Source organism: Mobula hypostoma, chromosome 21, assembly GCF_963921235.1.
Source record: "Mobula hypostoma chromosome 21, sMobHyp1.1, whole genome shotgun sequence".
In the NCBI taxonomy this organism is placed as follows: domain Eukaryota; kingdom Metazoa; phylum Chordata; class Chondrichthyes; order Myliobatiformes; family Myliobatidae; genus Mobula; species Mobula hypostoma.
This window is the reverse complement of record NC_086117.1, coordinates 32,179,744-32,205,063: the sequence shown is the minus strand read 5'-3', so window position 1 is coordinate 32,205,063 and position 25,320 is coordinate 32,179,744. Positions and strand designations below refer to the sequence as shown.

Here is a 25,320-nt window from a genome sequence, read left to right as displayed (position 1 = left end):
TCCCTTCACCTTTTTATTCTGGCATCTTTTCCCTTCCTTCTCAGTCCTGAAAAAGGGCCCAAAACATCAACTGTTTATTCATTTCCACAGATGCTGCCTGACCTGCTGAGTTTCCCTAGTATTTTGTGAGTGTTCCTTTGGATTTCCAGCATCTGCGGACATTTTCATGTTTACAGGAAATGTAAAGTGTTTACGGCCATTATACAAGCTTTTAATTATCTTGCCTTGATTAATCGAGTTCATAACGGGCTTCAGTTTAACAATTTGTCAGAACATTGGCACTTCTGACAATGCAGCACATTCTGACAAAGCGCTGAAATCTTAACTTACATTATTGGGTTCAATCTCTGGCTCACAACTCCCAACTCAGATGCAAGGGATCTTCCGTGATTGATACAGAGTGTTCAGTGTTTGCTCCTACAATGCTCCTTCTACACTCTGGAATGTTTTCCTTATTTGTGCTGCATTTGTGAAAGTTATTTGTTTCCATTATAATAATCAACATTTAGTTACCATGGAACAGGAATTGAATTTGCATGTTAAAAGAAACCTGCAGATGTTGAAGAAAGGGAATGAATGTTGTTTGTCAAAGACTGCAGCTTTTTTGCCTTGTGTACGCTGAGCAGAGAATACAAAAGGAAATCTCTAAGTTTATTCACATTGAGCAGTCAGAGGTATTCTAATTACTTTAATTGTCCTGCACAAGTCTACCGCATAGCAAATCCAGACTTCTTAAGAGGCTGCAGAGAAGCACAAGAAACTTGTCCTTCTCATAAAGCCTCCATCAGAAAATAAGGCACTAACAAAGAAAGTACACAGTGGAGAACTGGAAATCTCTGACTTTCATCCCTTGATAAATGGATAGCTGATGGCATGTTGTCAGTACTAGCACTTGGATAATAGTCACTTAGGTGACCAACAACAATGTTAATGTACGTCAATGATTTGTACTTTTACATTCCTTGATTTGTTTCAGCCTCTGGGCTTGTCCATCTCTTTCCACTATTTCTAGTTCCATTTCCATTAAATTCTGATGAAAAACGAAGTCAGTCAACACCACAACAGCTCATACAATGAAGGAATAAGGTGTGACTCTATGTGCCCTGAAACGAGATCAGTCAAGGTGTTTCACTTTCTTAAGTTCAGCCAACAATAACAGGAGATGATTAGAAATATAAATGGGAAGAGAGGAAAAGGGAGGAAATAATAGAAAAAGACATAAATGAAAATAGAATTGTGCAGGTGATTGTTTTTGTTGGAAATCAAAAGCATTATCTGTCTTTTTTTCTGTTCGGTGTGTGGAGCACAGAGGAGGATGAGGATAGAATTACTTGAGTCAAAGTTAATAATATAGCTTGAAAACCACAGAGAGATCTAGGTCTGCAGGTTAGAGCAACAGATTCTTCAACAAGGGGGCTACCAAGGCACTTTTTGCAATGAATGGCCAGTCTCTCTGGATTACAGCTCACGAGGTATTTCAGCATCTGGGAGAAATTCCTGCTTCTCTAAATAAGCAGGCTTATGTATCAGTGGTTAGACAGTTGATCGGAAAGGTAGAACCTTCGATAACACAACTCTCCCCTAGTGCTTCATAATTCATTAATGTGATGTACTCAACACTCCAAAGTACTTGAAGTCATAATGTTTTACTTCAAAGGTGACAGTGAAAATAGAATTGTAACAAATTGTTAAAGAAACATTAGTGAATTCATGAAGCTTCAATTATTGCTTCATAACAACAACTTGAGGAACGGAAGAGGCATCCCATAATTTCAAATCACCACATTTGTTCCACGCTGCCTTTAACTTCTGAAAAAAATGGGTGGTCCCTATTGATATTCATTGGGCGACAAGAAGTAGCTGGATTTGCTCCGCTGATGCCAATTAATTTTATTGCAGCCATTTAGTGCCAGTAATTCATATCAAAATGATTCTGTTAATGGCATGATTTACAATCTAGTCATGTCTTTCAACCTCGGAGGCCCAGGAAAATCAATAAAATAGTGGATTATCATTCTTGCAGGTAATAAAATGTTTATGGAGGTTTCAAAAATTTAATGCTTTTTTTTATATATTCCTTCATTTTTGTGTCATTTTACTCTCCTAATCTTCTACCTCATTCACATTTTTATTTCCCTTTCTGAAACATTTTTTACTTTATTTTGACTCTAACTTATGCATTTTTCTCTCCCATTATTTACTTTGGTTCTTTCTCTGTCCTTACGATGGTTAGGATGGCTTTATTCGAGGTACCCAATGCCTGCTTAGGCCCTGATACTGGAAGAGGATCCTAACCAACACAGTGGCTGCATTCAGGTCCTCATTAAAGTTCCAGTTCCTGTTGTGGAAAATAATCAGATACAATGGATGAAGTAAAGCCGGCAACCTTTGGCTGTCACTGAGATAACCACTATTTTCACTGTTTCCAGTGAGAGGTCTCGGTATTTCTAGGATCATCTATTCAACTACTGATAACAGAGGGAACAGCCACTGGTTCAGTGAAGACGGCACACCAATTACAGTGCATTCTAACAGTTCATTGGCCATCCAGCCAACTTCTCAAACTGCACACATTTTTTGCTCATTATCTACGGCATTTACAGAGACAAACTGGATGAAATTGAAAAATTGACAATGGGAGAGTGAGCGTAACCCATCTCACCCCATTCAGGGTGTACATGAACTGTCTACTCAATATTATCGTGCCCAGCTGAAGCTAACCATTCTACCTTTTGAAAAGTCAAATTCAAGTTTATTGTCAAATACATCAGCATTTGTCCGTAGACATGAAATGAAAAACTGCCGCAGCTTCACAGGCACATAGCTTCATATAATCATAGCACTGGGGTGGCACAGTAGTATAGTGGCTAGAATACTGCTTTATAGTATCAGTGACCTGGGTTCAAATCCCGCCACTGCCTGTAAGGATTTTTACCTTCTCCCTGTGACTGCGTGGGTTTCCTCCAGGTGTTCTGGTTTCCTCCCACCATCCAAAGACATACTGGTTGGCAGGTTAATTGGTCATTGTAAATTGTCCCGTGATTAGGCTAAAGGTAAGACAGCGGATTGCTGGGTGGTGCAGCTCGAAGATCCAGAAAGTGCTACTCTGCACTGTATGTCAATAAATAAATAAACAGTATTCATGAGAAAAAAATAAATTAAACATGAACTATACACCGTAATATATTGAATTTAATGACTGGATAGCACCAAAGTGAAGCTGCAGCCATATTGAATGAGAAGTGCGTACAATCTGCAATCAGTGCCGGTGAAACACAGAGATTGTTGAAGCAAGGATAGTGACAGCAGGGTCAATAAGACTCTCCACACACATACAGAAGACAAAAGTACCAATGGAAAGAAAAGCTGTGATGGCGATTGCAGGCACAAGATCCTCATCACTGTCCTCACACGTTGTCAAATACCATTTCCTCCCGACTGCAGCATTCCCAGCAGGTCACATGTAACAACTACTTCACCGAGGCAAATCCTGCCCAACTCACCAGGGCGCAGAACGAGGTAAGTGCTAATCAAAGCCACCAGAGAGGAACAAAGAATAGAAAAATCAACACCGTGCACCGTGCACCATGCACCATACCTCCTGGAGGTGGAGCTGATACGGCAGGGGGAAGGCATCTGAAGATGATATGACACTCACTGTCACTTCTTTAAATTCTACTTTTGCCATTCCCAGTACCCCAAGTGATCACAAGATGCAGTTGGTAGAAACCAAAGTCTCTTCTCCATTGAAAGATTTCCCTCATTCCTTTATTGTTCAAGAGAGCAAAAATATTCTGAAAGTTGGCTAGAGATGATTGAAACAGTAACAGGCATACAGAAATGAGATAGATTGGCTGGTTGACTGGTGTCACAACAACAATCTTGCACTAAATTTCACTAACAGTAAAGAATTGATTGTGGACTTCAGGAAAGGAAAGTTGGGAAAATACACACTAGTCTTCATCGAGGAGTCAGCAGTGGAAAGACTAAGCAGCTTCAAGATCCTGAATGTCGACATCTCAGGGGATGTAACCTGTGTTCAACATACTGATGCAATCATGAAGAAGGCACACCAGTGGCTATAGATCATTAGGAGTTTGCGGAAATTACATATGTCACCAAAGACTCGAGCAAGTTTCTACTGATGTACTGTGGAGCGCATTCTGAGTGGTTGCATCCCCGCCTGGCATGAAGGGTGCAATACGCAAGATTGCAAAAAGCTGCAGAGAATTTTAGTCTCAGCCATCTCCATCACTAAGGAATCAAGACTCAAGATTGCTTAATGTCATTTCTCCTACATCAGTGTAAGGAAAACAAAATAATTGTTACATCGGATCTGATACTGCACAAAAAACCCCCCACAAAAGTGAAAGAACGCAATAATAATAAAAACACAATAAATATCAATACCTGAGATAGTTTATATACATAAATTGATTGTATGTCCATAAAGTGACACTAGGGTGTACATAAGGTGACTGATGGTAAGTAACAAAATAGTGGAGGTGTTGATCAGTCCTACTGCTTGGGGAAATTAGCTGTTATTGAGTCTGGCAGACCTGGCGTGGATGCTACATAGCAACCTCCCAAATGGGAGTGAGACAAACAGACATCGAGCAGGGCGAGTGGGATCCTTCATGATGTTACCAACAATTTTCCTGCACCGTTCTGTATATGTGTCCTTGATGGTGGGTAGGCTGGTGCCAGCGATGCTTTGGGCTGTTTTGCTTGCCCATTTAGAGCCTTCCTGCCTGCCGCAGTGCTGTTTCCATACCAAGGAGGGATGCAGCTTTTTTCAGATGCTCTCTACTGCGCATCTGTTGAATGACATGAGTATGGATGTGCAAAGTCCAGCTCTCTTCAGCCTCTTCAGAAAGTAAGGGTGTTGGTGAGCTTTCTTGACTACGTGTATGAATTATTCGAGAACCATGAGAGGCTGCGTGTGATGTGCACTCCAGGAGGTTGAAACTACTTGCAATTTCTACTGCTGTGCTGCCTACCTAAAAGGGGTGGGTGGGTTAAGAGTTCTCCTGAACTTCATAACCATCTGTCACACAATCTGATGAATGCAAATATTGTGCTTCCATGGATGATTTGGCATAGGATTTGCATTGCTATGTCACAACATAAGAGGAAAAAATAAGCTGCATGTCAAACAAAAGTGCAGATGCCGGAAATCTGAGGTAAAAACTACAAAAGCTCTAGATATTTGGTAGGGTAATGTCTGAATGAAACTGGAAGTACTTAGCAAACAAGGCAGTTTTTAGAAGCTCAAGGTCACCTTTGTGGACAGAAATGAGTTCTGCAAAGCACAGATTGCTGCTGTCAGGCTTGGTGGCAGCATTAAAGGGATTCTTTGTATCCCGCAATGTGTTGAAGAGAGATGTTTACCCTATTTTGGATTTGCTAGAGGGGCATGGAGAATGATGAAAGGGTCTTTTTCAGGGTTCACCCTCAGCAGCTGCGAAACAGAGGACTCTGTGATCTACAGGTTGTTCTCAGTGTTACATACCCCGTAACTGGGTTGCCAAACCAGCAGAAATAGACCACTTAGTTGGAGTCTGGATTACTGGAACTAAGAAAGTTTTATTAAAGAAATAAGTAACACAGTACTCTAATCGTAAGGATATAAATGCAACGGGTTAGCAATGATAAAACACACATGTACACAGAACTAGGATAATAGGTCAATCAAGCTCTATCGCATTCTAGGGGTAAAATGATCAGTCTCAAGTGACGCAGAGTTCAGTTCAGCTTAGTACAGTTCGCAGCAATCGCTGTTGTGCCGTTGGAGAGAGAGAGAGAGAGCGAATGATGATAATCAAATCGGATTCAAACAGAGCTTTGATACTCCTTGCAGTTAGCTTTTGGGCGAGCCCTTTATAATGTCTTCTGAGGTCACCGACTGTGATCCCGGCACCCAGGCAAGGGCGGACACAGACACTAGGTTCCCGCCGATCGTACCTTTTCACCCTGTGCGTCTATGGTCGGTCCCGCGACCAGACCTCCAAACTCTCACCAACTTGTGGGGGCACACCGCACTTCCAGGGTCTCATTATCTTGTGATCTTGTGGTGTCTGTCGTGCCTTAGCGAACCTGTTCCTTTTATCCCCCTGCTGGGGTATCGCCTGTCCATCAAACTTCAAACAGTTCAGGTTCAAAGCAACCAGTCTGTCAATACTTGGAACTGTGTCTCTTTTCGTTAATCTCTCTTCTCCTCTCTCATTAACATTTGGAATGTTTCTCTCTTTGTCTCTCTTATCTCTCTCATCAGCAACAATCTTCTGATAACTTGGTCTTTCGTCACATCAGGGACATGTACACAGGTGGGCATCAAATACTGCTAGTGTCATGGTCCAGTCCGTGAATTCCGCATTCCAGTTCACGGTCCGGTCCATCGACCCTTGTTCCAGATTTTCCTGTCTACCTTGTTTCTGTTCCTGTTGAGCACTAATTGAGGCAGCTGATTCTCGTTGGGGCTGGCTGCATAAATATCTCCAGAGACCAGGGTGTGGCTGCTGGATTGTTCTTGTTTTACTCCTTGTATCCCTTCCCCTGCCTTCTGTTTCCTCGCCTAAAGCCTTGCCTTGTCTTGTCGGTAACTCTCGCCTCGCCTGAAGTTCTTGTCTCGCCTTGCATTGCCTGAAGCCTTGCCTAGTCTTGCTGGTAACTCTCACCTTGTCTCGCCTGAAGTCTTGTCTTGGAGCCACACCCTGTACCTAGCTCCCTTCCTGTCCCTTGCCTCCGTCGGGTAAGCCAGGCCGTCTTGTCATTACCCTGTTGTTGGTTCTGTCCCTTCCTGTCCCTTGCCTCCATCGGGTAAGTCAGGCCATATTGCCATTACCCTGCAGTTGGTTCTGTCCCTTCCTGTCCCTTGCCTCCATCGGGTAAGTCAGGCTGTCTTGCCATTACCTACGGTTGGTTCTGTCCCTTCCTGTCCCTTGCCTCAGTTGGGTAAGCCAGGCCGTATTGCCATTACCCTGTGGTTGGTTCTGTCCCTTCCTGTCCCTTGCCTTCATCAGGGGTAGATCCATGCCCTGCCCAGGAGTACTGCGTCCTGCCCAGGAGGAGCTTCAAGAACCCAAGCCTCCAGCCTTGCCCCTAGCCAAGCTTCAATACCCCAAGCCTTGAGCCTCGTCCCAAGCCAGGCTTCAAGAACCCAAGCCTTGAGCCTCGCCCCAAGCCAGGCTTCAAGACCCCAAGCCTCAAGTCTCTGGTCTCCAGCCTCGCCTCAAGTCTCTGGTCTCTAGCCTCGATTCCTGCTGTTTCTAGCGTATAGACATACAGTCCTCAGCCAGCGCTTCTTGGCTAAGAGCTACTAGTGGTAATTTTTCAAGGCAATCTGCAAACTCTTCTAATGAAAGGCAGCAAACTGCTTCTAGCCATGTTGCAGATACTGAGGGAGAACCACATAATGGAAGTAGACATATCAAAGACACATTACAGTGCAATCTTGATAAGTAGGTAGTTGCTCAGTTGTACGTACAAAATAAATTTGCAATGTTGATCTGGTGTTAGATTGCATTTTGGCATTAAGACTGTGGATGTTATGATGGTCAGTGACAGAGACAGTAGACAAGAGAATTGTTGTGGAATGGGGACTTGATATTGTCTGTATTTATTGTCAGTCTATTGCAGCATCCTTCACTTGCAAAGCTGGAAAGGGCTCATCTCCATTGGTTCTATTTTTCTCCTCCTGTTCTTTCCTCTCTCCCTCCCCTTCCACTCCTCTGTTTGCTGACAAAGCTGGAGCATGTGTAATTGAAACTCTCTAGCACATACCAAGATGCAGAAAAATGAGAAACCAGCCTCCTGAACACAGCAATATTCCCTCAGTCTGTATGCTGGTGTCTATATGCTGGAATCATTTCTTGAGCATACCAGTACTCTGTTTCACCAGGTTGAGAGAAGCAGCATGCAAAGTTTCCTCTAAGGTGTACACCTGCGCACACGCACACCTCTTTTGCTACTAGCGCATAAAGGAACTTAATCTGCATACAAAAGGTTGTCGTGCTCTACCTCATTAACAATGCAAGTACAGTATATTTCATGATTGTACACAATCATATTTCCTTTTCCAGTTTCTGATGCAGACAGTGTTGACAACATGGAGTTTGCGATGATTAGTTGCAAATTTTAGAACTAGCTTATTTATATTGTTTTTATTGGAGAAATTATTCAGCGTCCAAATGCTTTCACTGGGCAAAAAATTGCACAGCACAAAACTTTTGAGCACACTGGTCATTACAAATGAAAGGGCACAATGGCAGCATGTTATTTCCGTGTTTTACAACAAGTATGTGTAGTTGAGAACTAAGTGAAAAGAGAATAGTTTTTGTAGCCCAGTATCCACCTTGTTTTGTATTGTCTTCAATTATGGAGAGAGAATGGATTCAGCTAAGATGAATGGATTGTGGCACAAGAGTGTGGATGATGGTCTTTCCAGCACACCTCACGTATCTCACTGATGACAGCCTTAGGAAAACTAATCCAGTGAAAACATTGTTTATCAGGAAGGCGCAGGTGGAATGCATTTCTCTGGGAACTGACCCTTCACCAGTCTTTATTGCTTCCTCATAGATGCCAGACATACTGAGTGGTAGCTAGTAGCCGTAATGAGGCTGCCAACAATGTCCGTAATTATACACCAACTGCAATAGCAGCATAATATCAGAGTAAACCAATTTAAGTGCATTTATGGACTTTAGAAGATGCTTGCATATATATCAGTCAGTTTTGAAGCTGCCCTGATCACTAAAAGTGAAGAAAAAGAAGTATGACAATTAGCTTGTAAATTCACTCAGGCTATTTCAGAATGGCTTTAGGTTAGAGTTCTGAACTCCAATTTCTTGTAGGAGGGCTGGAATTGGGTGTTGCATGACTGCTGACATCATAATATGCATGCTTGGAATCAAGAAGATGTCCAACTGACAAATTAGCAAGGATGACACATTGAACTTCACAGATGAATTTTGCAGTGGGTATAATTTTACTTGGAATTGATTGCCAGTAGGGTTCACTTTGAATCACAGTGATTTTAGCATTATTAGTGCCAAAGAAGTAGATACTAAAGAATCTATTTCTTTTTTCTTATTATGAGTTTTTTGGGATCTTAAAAATCTCCCCTCTCTGTATACTAAATTATGAATACATTTTAATAACATCACAGTAATTTGCAATAAATTTTGAAAGACTTCAGAGTCATATTGCTACTTCCAAATATTAAAATTTCTGTTATACACTAGGAATCCTAGTTACCTCATGCCAAATGAAAAAAAAAACACATTTTGATATATAAAAAGAAATTCAGTGGGAGTGAGTTGAGGATGCAGCAAAGATATTCTATCAGCTTTCATTACTACATAGCGTTGACTGGATACTAAATAGTAAATGCCAGAAATATACAAAATCATTCAGTTTCTGAAAAAAGGCAAATGATCCAAATTCTGAATGTATTACCCTGAATGTCACCTACCTTTTGCAATATACTCCTGAAAGATGCTGACTAATTGGCTCTTTGTGAACTTCCAATTTACTGTGGTTATATTTTAACATCACAATTTATTTTAAGTACTCACAGCACAAAGTTGATTTTTTTCTTATTTTTGCAAACCTTCAGAAAATATTGGCATCGAAGTTCCTGATAAATAGTGGAAGAAGAATGATATAGTTCTATGAAGCCCAATCATAAATCTTGTAATATTATGATGTATGTATGCCATGTCATGATTTGTATTGTGTCATTATTTCTTTGTTCTGCTGAAACCCTCATGAAAACAGTGGAACATTGTGCACCATAACATCTTTCCATTCAAGAGAACAATAACAAGCACTTTTCTAAATTTCGATCAGTTTATTTTTGCTGTGATTATCCTGGCCAAAAATTCATAGTGAGATCTTGATCAATGTGACTTCAATGTGACCTGTAGCTTTTGCAAGCAACCAAAACTTGCTGGCAAGTGCTGGTTTTCCTAAATGCAGCACGTGCAGGGCTTTGACCTATGCCTTGTTCACAATGCTGATGCAGTTAGTTCTCTCTACTGCATGTCATCATAAGACCACAGGAGATAGGAGTAGGTGTAGGCCACTCTGCCCCTCAATTCTGACCTACTGTTCAATATGATCATCACATGGGGCCTAATGATAGAGATTGACCTTCTTGAAATTCCTCAGCAACTATGCTGGGGAACCAGCTCTGCTGCACCAGTTTTGACCAGAGGCATAGTTCCATCAGTTTCAGTGGATATAGTAGGGCTATAGGTTAAGAGCAGAAGGGAAGGTAAGTTCTTTGTAAAATCACTTTTATTTGATGGGTTTAATTCTCTGTAACTGTTTTAGAAATGTAATTTCCTTGCTAAATTTTGATTTGTTAAATTGTTTTTTTTTACATGTTTATGTTTCTGAATGACAGAGGCAATCAGTGACACTTAAAACATCCAAAGCTTTGGCAGCTGGTTCTCAAGGTTTTGGGGGTGTCAGGTGCAGGCCTTCTTCGCAGCATTATTCCTGGATCGGCAGCCATTCAGACTACACCAGGATGGTTAGAGTCCAGCATGTGGGCTCTCAGCATCTGGACCCAGTCAATGCAAGCATGGGGAGGACATCAGTGGTCATTCTGGGCAGACAGCCAAGCTTAGTGACATTTGAACCATGAATCACAACCTTAGGAAGCCACCAGCCCTTTATAATTTCATTCCTGTGCAAAACCTACTTCATTACTCAGCTTCTCGGTTGCTGAGGTTGAATGTGGCTGTTCAGCCTTGTGACTATGAATTGTCAATATTTTTAGGATTCCTCATAGCCTCCCAACCAGTGGCTTAGTGAGTTTCGGGTGCTTTTGTAGGAGTACTTCAAACATTAGTGCGCAGATACACAAGGCTATGGTGTATTAATGGGAAGCCTATTTACCCTTCAACCCCTCCCACTTAATTCTGTCTTTCTCTCCCAACAGGCACAGGCCAATGGGTTAGCAAAAGCCTTTTCTTCATGCATTCACCTATTACATATTACCTCCCTTTTCCGTGGAAATTCAAAAACTGGGAAAGATTAGTTCCCTTTATCTTTCTACAGATGTTCTTTGACCTGCCGAGCATTTCCAAAATCTTCTGCGTTTGTTTCAGCATTGCGACGTCCACATTATTAGGAGAGCAGGAACTGGTCCTTTGGCCCCTTAAACCTGTTCTGTCATTCAAAGAGATTATGGTTGATTTTGCATCTCAAACACCATTTTCCTATCTTATCTCTTGACTCTTTCAATGCGTATTTGACCAATGAACTTGATGATTACGTTTCCCAGTACTGTAGAAGTAGGTAATTGTCAAGATCTGCCTCCCTCAATGAAGAAATTTTTCCTTTTGAATGGGTCCCGGGGTTCCCCCTTTAGGTTCTTGATTTACCCCTGAGCTCATTCTGCTTAAGATATTCTGGAGATGGTGGAGGTTTTTTTAAAAGCAAAATGATGCAAGTTGTCACCAATCAGGCGGCTGCACAAAATGTCGTTCTGTTTCCAACATTTTAAGCGCCAAACTAAAGTAAGGTTTCTTCACAGTTTAACAACTGCAATATTCCAACAAATCGTCCACTTTTCTCAGTTTCATACAGCTGAAATCTAATATTTAGTGTCTCGGGAAGAACGGGGGACACGATAGAATAACAATTCCTCCCAGTACATACAAAGAGGACGGCGGGAGCTGGACACAGGTTGCGCTAAGTGTAATAAATTCAGCTGTGTTAACTCTACCGAGCAGGCACCGCGCACACTTCTCCATCTCACACACATGAGGCAGAGATAAATTCTTCAGGAGGTTGTGAGTGAATGGCCGTTCGATGCTCATAGCACGCTGGTCGGTACTGCAGCAAATGCCCTGGCGATTTCACTCCAAAGATACACAGCCGAGAAGACAATGCTGCTTACCGGCTCCCATCAATTGCGGTTTGTTTACATGAACCGTGACCTAAAGCAGTTCGAGACCAAAGTGAAATACGCGCAGAGAGCGATGCCAAATGAATAAAACGGAGCTCTCCACCCTCCCTGCATATATTTTTAATGTGTCAAAACTATAGTAAAGTCAGCATCGATTGTTTCTTTTTATCTGGCACCAAAAGTTGAAATCTGAATTCATGTGGGGGGTTTTGAAATGGGAAGGGAACATTTCAACTGATCCCAAATTGACAAATCATGTATCAACCCGGCGGCTTTTTAGTAGAGGCACTTTCTTCTGTCCATATCGGCAATGGATATATTCATTGATACCTCTTCTTACGTGAAATGGGATCACATTAGAACCATATAGTGCCCAGTTATCAAAATTGGTTTTATTGGTTTTTTGGAGGGGAGGCGGGATTTGAACCTGACTCACTCAAGAATCGTAAAACAAACTGGGAAGAACATAAGTCGCCAATTTTTGGGGGGAGAGGGGGTGGAACTACCAGTTTGTAGAACAAGTTTAATGAAATGGATGCACGGAAAATAGACAGCAAATTCGCTTCTGGGTAATGGTGAAAATAATAATAATGATTGAAGATCTTTAATTTTTTCTGACAGCAAAGACAGCCTCGGGGCTGTGACATGAAGAGGGCACAGGCAGGGAGGGGGTGAAAAACTGGGAGGGAGAAATATTTTGGGCACGGTGTTTATAACGCTGGGGTTGGGGCGGTGGGGGGAGAGGGAGAGTCCAGCTTTAAACGATGCTGCTAAGCCTCTTCCACCTGGAGCTGAAGTACCCCCCCCCCGCGATGTGTGTGTGTGTGTGTGTGTGTGTGTGTGTGTGTCTGTCTGTCTGTATGTATGTATGTGTGTGTCCGCGCCACCTCCTGGACAACAGCTCCACATCGCCAAACAAGTGTACGAGAGGAGGCGGCGGCAATCCCGGGATCGCTCGCTCTTTTTTTTATTATATATCCATATTAACCCTCCACGCTCACACACACACAGACACAGACACAGACACAGACACATACACATACACAGAGCAGCTCCTTGCACCATCGGCAGCCGCGGCGGGCATGGCTCTCCGAGCCGCCTTGCAAGCGATCCTCGGCTGCCTGCTCGCGGCTTCGGCCGAGATCTCCAAGGAAGGAGGCTGCAAAGTAAAGACGGTGACCGTGTCCACCCTGCCCGTGCTCCGGGAGAACGACATCAGCTTCCACGGCGTGCTGGCGGCTGAATCCAAGCTCTACCTGTTTGTCCGCAACGACTTGCCCGGCGAGATCTTGGTGGCAGATGACCTAGAGAACACCGAGCTACCTTACTTCACCCTGGGTGAGTTCGCATGTGTGGAGGCTGAGGGAGGAGGGGATGACACCAAAGGAGGTGGTTTGAGGGGATTACCCTTTCAGCAGACGCCTTACAACTACTTTTCTTAAGCATGTCCAATAGATGTTTTGCTCAGATCAGGACTTGTGCACAATGCGTGAGGAAGAACATATTTTATTTCTGTTAAGGGCAGGGAAACGATGCATTTATAGATAGCAGAGAGCAAGACTTTGCCGCTGTTGTGATGTGAATGAGTTGAGAATGGAAGGTTGGTCTGAAATCTGCCGACGGCTCAGTCACATTTGGAGGTGTTGATATGGTTGCAAAAGTGTCATCCGATCAGGAGAGAGAGCGGGACACACGGAGATCTCAGTGCGCTGTGCGCTTTCAATGTCTTTGCATTATTGCAGATGTCACAATCTGGGATTTTTTTACTCCGTGGAGGACGGTATTGACCCTGTCAACATTCCTGCTTTTTAATTAGGAGCGGTTCGTTGTAAAGTGTCTCCACTGTGTTCGTAACCTGCTCTCATCGCGGGAAATGTGATGACTTTGGTGGAACCTTTCAGAGCTTGAGATGGGTGCTCCCCGGGTGGGATGGAAGGTGTTTCGCGGTCCTAATGCCCGCGTTATTTATGGCAACGGGAAAATAGAGTTTGAGCTCAGACGACACTCTAAAATAGGACAGAAAAAATGAAGTGTAAATTATGACTGGCAGAGGAATAATTTCCAAAATCTTAGCGTTCACGGTTCATTTACTTGGGTTAGAATTGCTTATGTCTAGAAGGGATTTAAATTATATTGGAGTTCTCTTTCAACGTAATGTGCAGTCTTTCGATTTTACTGTTTTCAATTTGAAAGGTAGGAGGTCATATACTGCAAACAAAACTGGTTCCTGCAGACTTCCCAAAGATGGAAAAGCAGGAACATTAGAAAGTGCAGGAGTATTTGTTTCTGAAGGTTCTTAAAGTTTATTGCAAAGCGCTTCGCATCTCAATAAAGAGGAATTTCTTTGCAGGTCTTACATTATTGCAGTCATGGAATCACATAGCATGGAAACAGGCCCTTCAGCCCATTGAATTTATTAGTTACTAACCCCACATTAATCCCATTTTTTATTCCCTTCACATTCCCATCCATCACTCGCCTATACATGGGGGGGGGGCTGTGAATTTACAGTGGCCAGTTATCCTATTAAAACAACTATGTGGGAAGAAGCTGTAGCCCCATGAGGAAGCCCACATAGTTCATGCGACTACTCTGGAGATCAGGAATGAAGTTGCAGCTCTGACATCTGCACCACTATGCCATCCATATTTTATCATTAAGTCATCGTTAAGTATGACTTCATAAAATAAGAAATACTGTAGTTAAAGCTTCTTCAACAGGAGAGAAAATAGTATGGAAAACCTTGTCTGAAAACTTCAAATTGTGCACTTGGTGGGCTAAAATCATCCCTACCAAAACCATCAAAATGTGAAATTTCATACACAGAGGAAATCCTGCATTGCCATTCTGTAATTGTGCATGTATACCATGCACTTTCAGGCAGCCCGGTTCAACTTACTGTAAAGTACAAGAGAAAATACAATTGCAAGATATTTTGGAGCTTATCTTGCAACTTTTATAACTTTAGGATTTTCCCAAGTGTTTTAGCCAATGAAGCAGATTGTACCTTCTCAGCAGAAGTCACTGATTTGATGTGGACCAACATGATGACCAAACATGTGCGCAGCAAGGTTCCCTGTAAGATAAATAAACTACAAATAACCTACTATTTTGATTTGATGATCTTGATTTGAAGAAGTTTTTTTTTGTGAGATGCTTGTATGGTTTGTTTCTAGTGATAGTGTATTTAGTAGGCCTTCCTGACCCAACAAGTTACACTGCCCAGCCGCCCATTTATTTAACCCTAGCCTATTCACAGGACAATTTGCAATCACCAATTAACCTACCAACCAGTTCGCTTCTGGACCATGGTCAGAACCAGAGGACCTGGAGGAAGCCCACATGGTCACGGCTAGAATATACAAACTTCTTATAGCCAGTGGTAGGAAATGAATCTGAATCTCTGGCGCTGTAAAGAGTTATGCTAACCACTGTGCTACTGTGTAGTTGCATCAAAGATAATCAGAATCTTCTTGCCTTTGTTGACCAGTCTTGCAACCTGCTTGACAACAGTATCCTAAACACAACTGATCCTGCAGATGCTGGAAATCCAGAATAATGCTCACAAAATGCTGGAGGAACTCAGCAAGTCAGGCAGCATTTACAAACTGGATTAAAGGGCTGACGTTTCGGGCTGAGACCCTTCATCAGTCCTATTCCTCTCCATGCATGCTGCCTGATCTGCTGAGTTCCTAAAGCATTTTGTGTGCTTTACAACAGTATCCTCCTCCATTGTTATACAGTTGGGTATGACCATACTTGCCTGATTTCATACATAATCAGTTCCGATCAGAGAGTTGTCTGCTTAGTTTCCCCCTCACCATTGCCTCTGATGTCACTTCAGTCCCCGATATATTTTTCCTTGACAACATCATAAATTTTACAGCATTGTTTTTTTTTCATATATATATATCTGCAGCTCGCTTTTCTACCTCACCACTACCTCTTTCACATTCAATTCCATACGAGTAGAAAATTCCGTCAGTGAAGTTTTCAGAATCCCAAATTATTTATCTTTGGATCCGTTACAAGCTTTGTTCAGTTATCACCAATTCCATCCCAGTCTCTTCTACAAGTATAAAACTGAACCAGACTGTTTGCAAACTTGGTGTCATATGTAACTGTAAGGTAAGGTTGAATCATGTATCTGTTCCATCACAAAGTCTGCAGATTTATACCTACTGCCTCAGCTTTCTGCTGTTGAAAACTTCATCCATGCTCTTGTTCCTCTGGACTTGGCTATTCAAATACACATTGCCATGCTTGTTTTAAGTTCTGTTGGCAGTGCAATGAAAAGTTCTGACTTTAAAATTGTATTTCTTGGCTTTGAAACAGCCCATTGACTCCTCTTCCTTTCACATCTTCAAACTCCTCTAACTCTGTAGTTCCATGAGGTAATACTCCATTTCCAATCCTGGCCACTTCAATTCTTTCACAAGCGGTCAATGTATTTTTCGTAAAATGTCCTTCAAAACTGCAGTTCCTTCCTTAATTTCTCTTTTTTTGTTTAACCTAATTTTCTCCTTTAATAATTCTCATTAAAGTCTATCTATTTCATCAAGTTAGTGGTCATTTGCTTCAGTATCTCCCAGTGTGACTTGGTGCTCATGCTGTTTGGTAATATCTTGGGACATTGCTGCTGTGTTCTTTCTGAGTAGCCACCTGCTCTCTCTGAATATTGTCAAGGGGCGTTTTATGCCTCTTTTGAGGGAAAAAGTTGGTGTTGTTTTAATATTGCCTTTGAAAGTTAGCTTTTCAGTCAATATGACACTTGCTTCATACTGCTGTTCTCTGTCAGATTACATTTCTTGGTCCCTGGAGTGGAGTTGAAACCACAGCTTTGTGACTCAGAGGTGAAAGTGTAATGGCTAAGGAAAAACAAATAGCCTTCACAACAGATATTTCAGTGATCTCAGACATGTTTTAGTCATTTGGTTGTTTTTGTTGACAAGATAAAGCATGTTAGTCCATGATGCTTAAAATTTAATTGAATCTTTTTGTTGCTTTTGTAAGATTGAACAGCTCACTCTTCAAATGCATTATGCATCAAACAAAGCTCAAAACACAAATTTAATTGATTATGGTAAACAAGGTAAGAACCAATTCCTCCAAACAAAAACAGAGAGTAATGGCAGATCCTAGGCAAGCAACCTTACAGTGACAGATCCCCTTTTCCCACCTTTGCCGCCACACCCGGATTGCTTTGCTTTATATGACTCGCAATTTGCATCATGTTGGCAGCCAGTTTTTGCTTGCCGCTGCAACAGGAGGCAAATGCCCTAAATCATTGTCTAAAAGTGTACTCAATGCAATCAGATATTTGCTGTATTGTTACGTTTCCTATTTCCATATCTGCAAAATTTATTTCCTTGCATTTAGTGGAAGGGAACAAACACTGTGTAAATTACAGAAGAGAAACTGGGTGCAGATACTTTGCTTGTAGAATAGATACAGTACTATATTATAGCTAGGGTTTCCTAAGATTTTTGCACAGTACTGTAGTAATTTTATGTATGGCACTTTTCTGTTGCTGCTGCTGCAGAAAAATCATGACATATGTGAATGATGATAAACCTGATTTCGATATGGATCTTTACTGTGGACTGAGAGTGGGAAGGAGGCAGGAAAAGGGAATCATGGTTGGTAAAAGAGGAAGGAAGAAGGGAGGGAACAGGAAGCACTAGAGTGACATTGTGTAATGAACAATAAACTGATTGTTTGGAATCAAATTACCTTGCCTGGTGTCTCTGGGCTGGTGTATCTGCACCTGCAACCTTCCCTCCCAGTCTGTGGTATTCTTCTGCGACCTGATCAACACCCTTCCCGTGGTGCTCCACCCTCGCCATTCCCAACATCTCTTGCTCCCACCAGATTTACAAACACACTCTCCGCTCCATGTTGACAAATGCAATACTGTGTAAAAGTCTTAGGCACCCTAGCTATATATATATGTGCCAAAGACTTTTGTACAGTATTGTATGCACATTTTTTATATCATCAGATTCTTTATCAGGTTACATCATCAGTTGCAGGGTGCTTGAAAGGCTTTTTCAGATTCTGGGAGGATAGACTTGGTTTTGTAATCAACCTGAAGCCAGTGATATGCCAACAGAACCTTCCTGATTAAATATTGCTGTAAATTACAAAAATCCATGCAGCTATGTTCTGAAAAGGATACGAGAAGAACATGACCAAAAGTTACTTTGGATAAAATCATTTGGGAAAGTGATTAAATGTCTCTGAAATCTGTCTCTCTAAATCAGGTTTTGATTTTCAGAATTTCGACTTTTGCTGTTCAGAGGTTTATAATGCTCTTGCAAACTGTGTGAATAGCGCACCATTTTCAGACACACAGTTTGGGGAATAAGTGTGGTTACTCGATCATTATTATATTATTAGCATTACATTTAATGCTTGTTATGAACACATAGTATAAAAATATTTATTGGATCAATTTATGGAGGGGTAGCAAGGGAATGCAATATGTTCTATGATATTAAATTGTAAAATATTTCTATGGGCACAACAGTGATTATAAGATCATTTTGATCACATGTCAACATTATAATTCAACCGTGAGGACTTGTGGTATGGTACCAGAGAATTACATTTTCTCCTTTCTGATAAAATGGAATAGCATCAAACATTCCCCAGTGATATACAGCATTTTATTGTATCTGGCCTGTAATTTTGCCTCAAAAGTTTGTCTTATTCCTATATAGAGCTGCCTTTCTCCACCCCAACAATTCTGATAGAAATAGGATACTTACTGTTAAATTATCACTGTTTTATTATGCATAGACATACTTCATGGGTAATTCGTTTTATGTCGAAAGCTCACAACCATCGGTGGGAGGGTTTTCATTTCTTACCTCTGTGTTGCAAATCATCATTTGATTGCAGTTTTCCTTTGTGTGACTTGAATGCAACTTGGCTCAAGCTCCGATGTACAGGATGAGCTGTGATTTCTCAACTTACAGTGGGCTGCATTTGCAACTCTCAATACATTATGGAAACCATATCCCGATTTCTTACTTCCAGTATAGTAGGAACCATTTTTTAAGAAATGCCCAGCTGATTATGGTTCCCGTCTTACTGTTCATTCCTGCATTGTCTAATTTTATTTCGTATTTATGGCACCTGTAACATTTTACTTTTGAATTATCTCCTGCCCATCTTTTTAGTTAATATAAAATAATATAGCAGTCAGGGCTGTTGCCGGACTGCGAGTTGTGAACAATGGACTGGAGAACTGTGGATGTGAAAGTTCAGTATACATTTTCAGTTCACTCAATTAGAAAATAAATATTATTTTGCTGTCTGACAGGCTAATGGACAGAGACACCAGTTACTGTTCTGGCCTTGACACTTGGACGCCATTGCTTTGGGTCTGACCTTCTTGCCTCATCTAGAAAGGTAAAGATGCACAAGAAGAAAACACTCAGGAAAATAAGGACGGGAGTAAGCCACATGATCTCTTATTCCTGCCCTCCCCCCCTGCCCTAGTTCATTATGATTTTAGCTGATCTATCCCAAGCTTCAGCTGAATGTATGGCAGTGGCTTTGGGAATAATGAGGAACCGAAGCATCCTGGTGTACAATTTCCTGGATCCCTGAAGGTGGCAGCACAGGTTGAAATGATGGTGATGTCGGCATACTTGCCTTTATGAGCCAGAGAATAAAATATAAGAGCAGGGAGGCTGTTACAACTTTTTAAAGCATTGGTTAGGCTACAGCTGGAGTATGTGTTCAATTCTAGTCGGTCCACTATAAAAAGATGTGATAGCATTGGAGAGGTGCGGAAGATATTCAACAGAATGTTATCAGGGATGGAGCCTTTCATTTATAAGGAGAGACTCGGTCTGTTTTTCTTGGAGTGGAAAGGGCTGAAGGGAGATCTAACTGAGGTATACAAAGTTATGACAGGATAGATAGTAGGAAACTTTTCCCATTGCAGAGAAGTTTAAAACTAGTATACATAGATATAGGGCAAGGAGGAAGGCAGGTGACATAAAGAAAACGCTTGTAATCCAGTCATTTGGGAGGGGCAAATGAAGTACCACTCACTACACTGCCGAGGAGAACTCTTGACCGACAGTAAAGTCCATTCTGGATTTCACATTAGTTAAAGCGCTCAAGATCTTTCAGAATTTTTATTGGCATCTCTGAAATTAAGATTTCTGAAATGATTATAAATGAAATAAACATATTTTTAAATTATTTGAACATCTAAAATGAATAAATAGAGCCATGAAGTATTATAGCCCAGAACCAGACTCTTTGGCCCATTGAATCTATGCTGGCTATAAACCATCCATTTATCATCTGCATTAGTCCCATTTTTGCAATCTCCCCAGACTTTCATCAATTACCCCAGATTCTACCATTTTCCTAAACAGCAGGGGCAATGTAGTCATCAATTAACCCACCAAACAATTGTCTTTGGAGTGGGGGAGGAATCAGGAGTACCTGGAGGAGACCTTGTTGGAACACATTCCAGACAGTGGTTCTCTCTGTGCCACTCTGCTGCTCAAATACCAACCAAATATATTTCAAACACAATAATAAAGTCTCAGTTACCTCATACTTAGGTTTTCCTTGCAGCTGTAAATTCCCATTTCAAGTCAATAGACAATCTGTCACAATGGCGGGACATTGGGAGCAAGGGAGGACCAAAATGCAAGACACATCTTGTGAGGTTACTCAGATTGAGTTTATTGTTCGATACCAGGAGAGCTAGGCAGGAGCAGGAGTAGCAAACTGGACAAGGACTAGGCTGGGACCAAGGGTCTGGGCTAGGACTCGGAATCGGCTCCCAGAACTAGAGGAGACATGAAGAGGCTAGAGTATGGACTCCGAGCCAGAGACTGGGCAAGGACCCAGTACCTGGGTCTTGCCTCTGGCTCGGACCCCAGAACCAAGCAAGGACATGACACGGGCTAGGGAGAAGAGGAACATGGGAACACAGCGCCTCGGTCTCAGGAGAGCAGGTACATGTAACCATGGACACATACACAGAACACAGAGTCGGGACCCCTCCTAGGGTACAGGACATAGGGCCGGGACTCACACACAGAACAGAGAGCCGGGACCCCTCCTTGGGTACAGGACATAGGGCCGGGACTTATGACCCTCCGCGGGGAAATGGCAAGACGGCCTGACCTACCCCACGGAGGCGAGGACAAGACAAGACAAGACATGACTCCTCGCGGGGCAACGGCAAGACGGCCAGACTTACCCCCATGGAGGCGAGGACCAGACAAGACAAGACATGACCCCCAGCGGAGCAACGGCAAGACGGCCTGACTTACCCCACAGAGGCGAGGACAAGACAAGACAAGACCGATACGAATGAACACCAGACAGTACCTATCTAGCTCCGGTGATGGAACTAGACCGAAGTGCAGGCGGAGGCTGCAGACGAGGGCTAGAGGCGAGAGGGGCAGAGAAAGGATTCAGACAAAGGGGAAGGACAGGAATCACAGACCGCCAGGGCCAGCACTTGACTCAGAACTGAGAAGCTGCCAGGGCCAGGACTTGACTTGGTGCTGGAATGCCGCTAGGACCAGGACTTGACTTGGCGCTTGAATGCTGCCAGGGCCAGGACTTGACTGGGTGCTAGAATGCCACCAGGGCCAGGACTTGACTTGGAACTTGAAAGCCCCCGGAGCCAGGACTTGACTTGGAGCCTCCGGGTAGTGGCGAGCTCTCGACTCGACCCAGGAACAGTAGACAGTGGTTCTTGATTCCCTCTGGCAGGTTAACTGACGGATCCACCTGGATGAGGAAACTTTGCAGGCTCGCTTCGGCGAGGTAACTGGACAGGGTTGCTCCGGTGAGGAAGGGCGAATTACCGGCACTCGCTTCGGCAGAGATTAGGCTTGCTCCAGCCAGATGACATCGGCACGCTGTGCCTTTGATGACTTTGCAGACGCTCCCGCGCCGAACGGCTGAAAGCCGGAGACTATAAACTACCGGTTCAGCCGAGTGTTAATTGCCTCTAATCACCAAAGTCGAGGGACGCGGGAAAACAGGGAATCAACGGTCCAGATCATAACATAAACAAGGTAAATTTAAAGGGACCCCGATCCGGACCATGACACAATCTACCTCTTCATGGCCTTTGCACCTGATTTGTCAACCTGCACTGCACGTTCTCTGTCACTATAACACTAAGTTTCTGCAATCTGTTATTGTTTTCCTTTTGTGCTACCTTGAGGTATTTATGTATGGATGCATCTGTCTAGATGGCATGCCATCAGAAGCTTTTCACTCTACCTTGGTGCATATGACAATAATCAACCGATTACCAATGATGTAACCTATGTCAGATCTAACCTGGCAGAAGATCTGTGAGAAGATGTTCCATCTTAAATGTTGGGCAGTCCCAGAACCTTGTGCTCCACCACTGGACGCCGACTACACTTGCCTTTCTTGTATTTGAGCTAACTCTGAGATCTGATCTTGTGGTTTGCAAGCAGATAAATGCCAGCTGTTCGCCAGGAAACACACAGCACGACTCAACAAAATTCCAGGCTATTGTAATGTTCCAAGTGTGCTGCTCAGTATGTCTTAAGTCAGCTAATCCCATAAGAGCACAATAAGATATAGATTCTGTAGAGCTGGGATTAATATCTTGGTGGAACCGGAGGCAAATTGTTCCCATTTCTAATTCCTTTCACATTGTTGCCTGATGAAATTATATGACAGCATTGTATGACATACCCTGTCTCGACAAGTAAACAAGCCAGGTTTTGCACCTGCAGAGTGACGAGCTGGATGATAGTCAAGAAGTCTGCTGGTTTCTAACAGAGGCAATAAAATTCTGAACAACACACACAAACTGCTGGAGGAACTCAGTAGGTCAGGCAGCATCTATGGAAAATAGTAAACAGTCGACGCTTTGGGCTGAGACCTTTCTTTGGCTTTCTGAAGAAGGGTCTCAACCCGAAACGTCGACTATTTTCTGCTTTTCATAGATGCAGCCTGGCCTGCTGAGTTCCTCCAACATTTTGTGTATGTTGCTTTGGATTTCCAGCATATGCAGACTTTCTTGTGTTTGTAATAAAATTCTGAATTGACTGTAGCGGATAACTAAGAATCAAAACTTTTTGTGAATCATTTCCCTGGGCTGTGGTGCGTAGGTTTCTGGAAGACTGTTATGCCAGTCTTTATTTTCTCTCTCTCAAAGCTCATATGTGATCTTACAATGACACTGATACTGATATATTACATGTTCAGCAACTCATCACATACTGTCAGTTTGTGAATAGAGGTGTATAACATGACTTTATGACAACATAGTCATTCAAAGCAGTATGCCAGTGCATAAAATTTTGTTGGATATCAATAGCTTTGTCAAGTTGTTGTCATTTATTTTGTTCAGGGAGTAAAGGCTTCCTAATTATCACAATAAAAGATTTTTTTTGCGGGCTTCGCAGAAATGATCCATTAAAACTGGTGTGACAAGAAGTAGAAGAAACTCAACTTATCTGATCTTTGTTTTCCTTGACAAATCTCTCTTCCTTCTCTTGACATTTGACTTCTGAAGCTGTGCTGTCTTTTCTGCCGCTATATCATTGAACCTTTCCAAACAGGTTTCTGTACTTGCCACAACACTGAAATGGTCCTCGTCAAAATTTAAAAGTGTTTCCTTTCTCATTTGTATAGCCACTTTTGTCATATGAATTTTCATTTTTGTATTCATACTCAAGTGTTTACCCTTCATATTGCTGTGATCCTTCCTACTCTATTGTCCTTTGAGAATTCTGTACTCCTCAAGTCTCCTGTGAGTTAAAAACATAATCACACAAATCCTTCAGCTCATTAAAATCACGTTAACTATCAAACACCCTTTTATCTTCAACCTGCACTGTGCTTATCCTACTCTTCTCACATTTCCTTGGACTTCCTCAGATTCTCTCCCTCACAGAGATGAATACTGTGGTCCATTAACCTACAAAACTACATGTCTGTGCTGCGTCTAAGGAAACAAGAGAATCAGATGGACATCCACGTGGTCATAGGCAGATATGAAAACTCCAAACTGACAACACCAAAAGTCAGGATTGAACCCAGGTCATTGGGATAGTGACACATCTGTGCCATTGTGCTGATCCAAGCTCAGACAATGTGCCATCTCTGTTTCTTTTTCCACGCCCTTCGCCGTCTATAGCAACTGGGGGTATAAGCGTCATAGCTACTGTACACCCTGAAATCTCTCAATCTTTGTACCGCTCTCTCTTCAAAATAGATGTGAAAAATTGCTTTGGCCCTTTGGCCCCATAGATGCCGATTAACCCAATGAGTTCTTCCGGCAATCTATTTTTGTTTCAGATTCCAGCAACTCCATTTGCTTTTGTCTCCAAGAATGCCTTGTGTTGATTAGCTTTTGGATTGAATGGTCATACTCATATACTAGCCCTGGTTCTCCTTGGTAGAGAAATCAAATTTATCTTCAGGAGCTGCTAACTATGATCTTCATGGTTGTGATATACACGGCAGACACTCTGTATTCCTTTTGGCTGAGAGATCACATCTCAGTGCTGCATAAGAAGAGCTGGATTTGGGTGTTCCAGAGAGTTTCAGTGTTACGCAGAGTTTCGTGCAACATGATTTTTGTCTGCAGTGATGTTTTGGGTCCAAGTGAATCAAAGTCAATGATCACTGCAATAGTCATGATCATATGTCATAATACAAGTGATGGTAACATCATCATGGTCAATCATTTGGACAGTGATAAACAGGTGAGGTATTATTCCCATGTAATTTTGTGCTTGGTCATTTTGGAGGTAAGCAAATCAGCCCAGCCATTCCAAATGAAAATTAGAAATACAGAGACTCAACTTTCCAATGTGAAATGCAAACTGTTCAGTGGCCACATCCCTTTGAGGTAATTGTGCTGCCTGATGTGATATCCAAATCATATTTGATTTGAGAGCTCCTAGTTTCAATGAATACTTAGTTACTTACTCTTGGGACATAAGTGCCAAATGCAAAATCAGATACCTACATTGAAGAAGCTCCCATAATCACAGACAGAGTAATAGTCCAGCTCTCCTTAAGTTCTCTAACCAAATGAACACACAATCTTTCTTCGTTGAGAATATTGTGTAGCAGCAGCATATCTTCATTTTTTAATGGAGAAAGCTCAAAGCAGAAGTTCTCAGCAAACCCTCTCCCCTGTACTGCTCCATATACAAGTCAGTGAGCAAAGTGCAAAATGGACTTGGTCATCCAAATTTAATTGTATGTGACCATTCAAATATTATTAGAGACATAGTTATACAACATTGGCCTAAGGTAGAAGGAGATGAGTTATACAGCTCTCCTTACATGCACGTGCAGTTCAACTGTTCGAGTGATTATGCAGAAAGTTGGAAGTTAATAACTCATCT

General features: G+C 42.2%; 1 protein-coding gene across 3 annotated transcripts in view; it reads left to right on the top strand.

Moving 5' to 3' along the window:
* Positions 1 to 12,856: 12,856 nt before the first annotated feature.
* Positions 12,857 to 25,320, top strand: part of LOC134359927 (astrotactin-2-like) — a 1,812,737-nt gene continuing 1,800,273 nt past the window's right edge. For all 3 annotated transcript variants that reach the window (XM_063073791.1, XM_063073790.1, XM_063073789.1), the window contains exon 1: positions 12,857 to 13,261. In XM_063073791.1, the coding sequence (XP_062929861.1) occupies positions 13,006 to 13,261 (256 nt within the window). In that variant the 5' untranslated portion in view covers positions 12,857 to 13,005. The remainder of the gene's footprint in view (positions 13,262 to 25,320) is intronic.